Source organism: Chiloscyllium plagiosum, chromosome 18 (genome assembly GCF_004010195.1).
Source record: "Chiloscyllium plagiosum isolate BGI_BamShark_2017 chromosome 18, ASM401019v2, whole genome shotgun sequence".
Classification (NCBI taxonomy): Eukaryota; Metazoa; Chordata; class Chondrichthyes; order Orectolobiformes; family Hemiscylliidae; genus Chiloscyllium; species Chiloscyllium plagiosum.
The window spans coordinates 59,715,975-59,721,477 of NC_057727.1; the positions used below are offsets into that span (position 1 = coordinate 59,715,975).

The 5,503-nt window shown below is 47.3% G+C and overlaps 1 protein-coding gene across 1 annotated transcript in view; it reads left to right on the forward strand.

The window, feature by feature from the left end:
- Nucleotides 1–720: 720 nt before the first annotated feature.
- Nucleotides 721–5,503, forward strand: part of qars1 (glutaminyl-tRNA synthetase 1) — a 75,551-nt gene continuing 70,768 nt past the window's right edge. The window contains exon 1 of the mRNA XM_043708648.1: nt 721–892. Within this exon, the coding sequence (XP_043564583.1) occupies nt 761–892 (132 nt within the window). The 5' untranslated portion in view covers nt 721–760. The remainder of the gene's footprint in view (nt 893–5,503) is intronic.

The window sequence follows — 5,503 nt, forward strand, 5'->3', positions numbered from 1 at the left end:
GAGACACAAGGTGAAGCATTAATAAATATAGGATGGGCTTGATGGGCTGAACGGCCTCGAATGGGACACTGTACCGCCCCTCCTCCAAGTCCCTCCTCCCTACCTTTTATCTTCTCCTGCTGAACACTCTCTGCTCATTCCTGAAGAAGGGCCTGTGCCCGAAACGTCGAATCTCCTGTTCCCTGGATGCTGCCTGACCTGCTGTGCTGTTCCAGCAATAAAGTTTCAGCTTAAATTGGTGCAGGCTGATGCAATACAGTCACTCTGATTGGTGGGTCTTACCAGGATTGATCATCTTAAACCAATCAGACATAAGAGCGTCATCCTGTCGGTGCGTGATTGGCCAATCTGCGTGTCGCGCACGGCCGGTAGTGGGCGGGGATCGAAAGGCGAAGGTGATTGGTCAGATTTGAAGAGGCTCGACCACAGTTCGAGCGGCTATTAATCAGCTGCGCCAGAGTGGGCGGGACCTACCTGTGCACGGGGACTACTTCGGGGAATGATTGGCCAAATTCTGAGGAGGTGGGATCGTGTAGCGGGCAGTGATTGGTCTGTCTCAGGAGGCGGGAACATATTGTGTGCTGCGACTGGTCACATGTAGGGGGCGGGATCTTGTAGTGGGCAGTGAATGGCCAATCCCAGGAGCGGAACCGTGTAGCGGGGCGGTGATTGGCTAGACGCCAAGGGGGGGCGGGCGTTGTTGGTGTGCTGGGCGGGGCCTGTGGGCTGGGGCGGGGTCAGCGCGGGGTCAGAGTGGATAATGGCGGCTCCGGCTCCGGCCTCGGCCTCGGGCCTCGAGCTGCTGCGCGGCATCGGCCTGAGCGAGCAGAAAGCGAAAGAAACCTTGAGGAACCAGGCGCTGAGCGGCCTCCTCCTCCAGGCCATCGAGCAGGTGGGAGCGGGGAGAGGGTGCGGCCCAGGCCCAGGCCCAGGCCCAGGCCGGAGCGTCAGCTTTTACCGCACGGACAGGGGCCCTTCAGCCCATCGAGTCTTGTGCTAGATACCGATGTAATCCTGTTTCCTCGCTCTTGGCGTCTCAGAGACAGATCTGTGTACGTCTTAAACATGAGTGTTTCTGCCTCTCCCAGCCGCCTACACCACCTACTGCCCCCTCACCCTCCATCTGTGCCCCTCCACCAACGGGAAAGGTTCCTCAGTGTCTCTCGTGATTCTCGGTAGGAGTGACAGAGACAGCCGAGTTGTCATGGGGGACATTGACTGGGATCACTACAGGGTGAAAACAATGACTGCAGATGCTGGAAACCAGATTCTGGATCAGTGGTGCTGGAAGAGCACAGCAGTTCAGGCAGCATCCGAGGAGATTCAGCAAAATCGACGTTTCGGGCAAAAGCCCTTCATCAGGAATAAAGGCAGTGAGCCTGAAGCGTGGAGAGATAAGCTAGAGGAGGGTGGGGGGAAAGTACCATACAGTAGTTGCAGTGGGAGAGGGACTCCGAGATTCTTGTAGAGAGAGGAGGAAAACTTCTTCAAGGCAGGCATCCTTGCAAGACACTCCAGTACGAGTACTATAGATGGGTCAGTTTTTGTCCAGTGTGTGCAGGAGGGCTTCCTGACACAGTATGTAGACAGGCCTACAAGGGGCGAAGCCACTTTAGATTTAGTACTGAGTAACGAGCCTGGCCAGGTGTTAGAGTTGGAAGTAGGTGAGCACTTTGGACACAGCGATCACAATTCTGTCAGGTTTACTTTAGAGATGGAAAGGGATAGGTGTACTCCACCGAGCAAGAGTTACAGCTGGGGGAAGGGAAATTATGATGCAATTAGGAAAGATTTCGGAAGCGTAGAATGGGGAAGGAACCTGCAGGGGATGAGCACATTAAAAATGTGGAGCTTATTCAAGGAAAAGCTCCTGTGTGTCCTAGACAAATATGTACCTGTCAGGCAGGGAGGAAGATATCGAACGCGTGCGCCATGGTTTACTAAGGAAGTGGAATCCCTGGTCAAGAAGAAGAAGACTTGTGTTAGGACAAAATGTGAAAACTCAGGGCGCTTGAGGGTTACAAGGAAGTCAGGAAAGACCTAATGAGAGAGCTCAGAAGAGCCAGGAGAAGACATGAGAATTTGTTGGCGGATAGGATCAGGGTTAACCCTAAGGCTTTCCATAGGTATGTCAGGAATAAAAGAATGACGAGAGTTAAATTAGGGCCAATCAAGGATAATAGTGGAAAGTTGTGTGTGGAGTCAGAGGAGATAGGGGAAGCACTAAATAAATATTTTTCGACAGTGTTCACTATAGAAAATGAAAATGTTGGCGAGGAAGATACAGAGATACTTGCATCTAGTCTAGAAGAGATTGAGGTTCACAAGGAAGAGGTATTAGAAATACTGCAGAGGGTGAAAATACACAAGTCCCCTGGGCCGGATGGGATCTATCCTAGGATCCTCTGGGAAGCCAGGGAAGAGATTGCCGAGCCTTTGGCATTGATCTTCAAATCATCATTGTCTACAGGAATAGTGTCTGAGGACTGGAGGATAGCAAATGTGGTTCCCTTGTTCAGAAAGGGTAGTAGAGACAACCCTGGTAATTTCAGACCAGTGAGTCTCACTTCGGGTGTTGGAAAAGGTTATAAGAGATAGGATTTATAACCATCTAGAAAAGAATAATCTGATCAGGGACAGTCAGCACGGTTTTGTGAAGGGTAGGTCGTGCCAAACGAATCTTATTGAGTTTTTTGACACAGTGACCAAACAGGTAGATGAGAGTAAACTGGTTGATGTGGTGTATAGGGATTTCAGCAAGGCGTTCGATAAGGTTCCCCACAGAAGGCTATTATACAAAATGCAGAGGAATGGGATTGTGGGAGACGTAGCAGTTTGGATCAGTAATTGACTTGCTGAAAGAAAACAAAGGGTTGTAGTTGATGGAACATGTTCATCTTGGTGTCCAGTTACTAGCGCAAGGGTCGGTGTTGGGTCCACTGCTGTTTGTCATTTTTATAAATGACATGGATGAGGGCTTAGAAGGGTGGGTTAGTAAATTTGCGGACGACACAAAGGTCAGTGGAGTTGTGGATAGTGACGAAGGATGTTGTAGGTTGCAGAGAGATATAGATAGGATGCAGAGTTGGGCTGAGGTGGCAAATGGAGTTTAATGTGGACAAGTGTGAGGTGATACACTTTGGAAGGAGTAATCGGAATGCAAAGTACTGGGCTAATGGTAAGATTCTTGGGAGTGCAGATGAGCAGAGAGATCTCGGTGTCCATGTACACAGATCCCTGAAAGTTGCCACCCAGGTTTTTACAAATACATTAAGGACAAAAGGGAGAGAATAGGGCCCCTCAAAGATCAGCAATACGGCCTTTGCGTGGAGCTGCAAGAGATGGGGGATGTATTAAACGAGTATTTTGCATCAGTGTTTACTGTGGAAAAGTGTATCTAGATTTCTGAAAGGCATTTGACAAGATGCTGCACAAAAGGCTGCTGTATAAGGTTAAGTTGCAAGGTGTTATGGGCAATGTATTAGCACAGATAGAGGATTGGTTAACTAATAGGAATCAAAGAATGCGGATAAATAAGTGATTTTCTGGTTGGCAATCGGTGACTCGTGGTGTGTCTCAGCAATCAGTGTCGGGACTGCAATTGTTCACAATTTATGTCGATGATTTGGAGTTGGGAACCATGTGTATCAAAGTTTGCTGATAACACTAAGGTGAGTGGTCGAGCAAAGTGTGCAGAGGACTGTGCAATTTTGCAAAGGGATGTAGTTTAAGTGAGTGGGCAAAGGCCTGGCAGATGGATTACAATGTTAATAAATGTGAAGTCATCCATTTTGGTAGGAATAACTGTAAAAAGGATTATTACATGCATGCTGAAATTTCTTTTACCATTCTGCTGTGCAGTGGGACCTGGGTATCCGAGTGCATGAATCACAGAAGGTTGGTCTGCAGGTACAACAGGTAATTAAGAAGGCAAATGGAATTTTGTCCTTCATTGCTAAAGGGATTGAGTTTAAAAGCAGGGAGGTTATGTTGCAGTTGTACAGGGTGTTGGTGAGGCTACACCTGGAATACTGTATGCAGTTTTGATCTCCTTACTTGAGAAAGGATGTACTGGCACTGGAGGGGGTGTAGAGGAGGTTCACTAGGTTGACTCTGGAGTTGAGGGGTATGGTTTATGAGGAGAGGCAGACGACTGGGATTATATTCATTGGAATTTAGACGAATTTTGGGGGATCTGATAGAAACACCAAGCGACTCCTCGTGAGCTCCCTACAGCAGATCTTATTCTAATATTTCTTTTAACAGCTCCACACTTTTAAATCTAAATTCTAAGGCTATAAAATTACTCATGTTCTTTTCTCTAACTTCAAATGATGTGATCTTGTTCATATTGATCTTGCTTTGTGCACCTCCTGTGCAGTGTAATCTGAATGCCTTACTCTGTCTAAACACCCTATGATCTATATGACCTTTCTTACTATGATCTGCCTGTGATGCTCACAAACAAAGCTTTTCACTGTATTTAGGTACACATCACTACAATAAATCAATGTATTCTTATGAGAACTTAGCACACCATAAAATACAAGTGCTGGAAAATGGGATATGAATAGATGCATGTCCGACCAGCACGAACATGATTGGCTAAATGGCCCCTCTCAATACTGTAAAAACCCTTGATACAAACAGTTGCAGCAACAGCGAGACCTGCTGTCACTGAGACCCCAACCTCTCACCAGGTCAACCAGATGCTGAGTCAAATGCCCTAGTCTCCTACAGCAAACTGTAATACATCACCAACTGTACATGCTTCACTCCCCAAAATTCAATCATTTTCTTCCCCCAAATCTTCTGCCTTTTGGTTCTTCGGAAGCAACTCATGAATTTACTGTGCCATGTTCCCGACTTCCATTTAAAACCAATCCCAGCTCCTGATTCTTTCACACGCTGGATAGTGTGAGGGAGTATGTCAACCTCACACATTGACTGCAGGATTTTCTCTGTCCTCGGTAACTGATGAAACACAGAAGAGACAGATGCCTTTACAAAGTAAGGTAGGGGAGGAGAGTGCGATTAATTAGAGAGGTCTTTCATAAAGCTGGCACAGGCATGATGCGCCGAATGGCCTGTCTCTGTGCTGTCAAATATAGGGATTTCTGAATGGTCTGTCTCTGTGCTGTCAGATATAGGGATTTCTGGGTCTAAGTCAGTTTAGTGTTAGATGAGATCTAAAAGTTTTGGAAGAATGAAATAATGTACATTTTTACAATCATTATTGGGTTGTGAGCATCGCTACTGAAAATGTGTTGCTGGAAAAGCGCAGCAGGACAGGCAGCATCCAAGGAGCAGGAGAATCGACATTTCGGGCATGAGCCCTTCTTCAGGAATGAGGAAAGTGTGTCCAGCAGGCTAAGATAAAAGGTAGGGAGGAGGGACTTGGGGAAGGGATGTTGGAAATGCGATAGGTGGAAGGAGGTCAAGGTGAGGGTGATAGGCCGGAGTGGGGGTGGAGAGGTCAGGAAGAAGATTGCAGGTTAGGAAG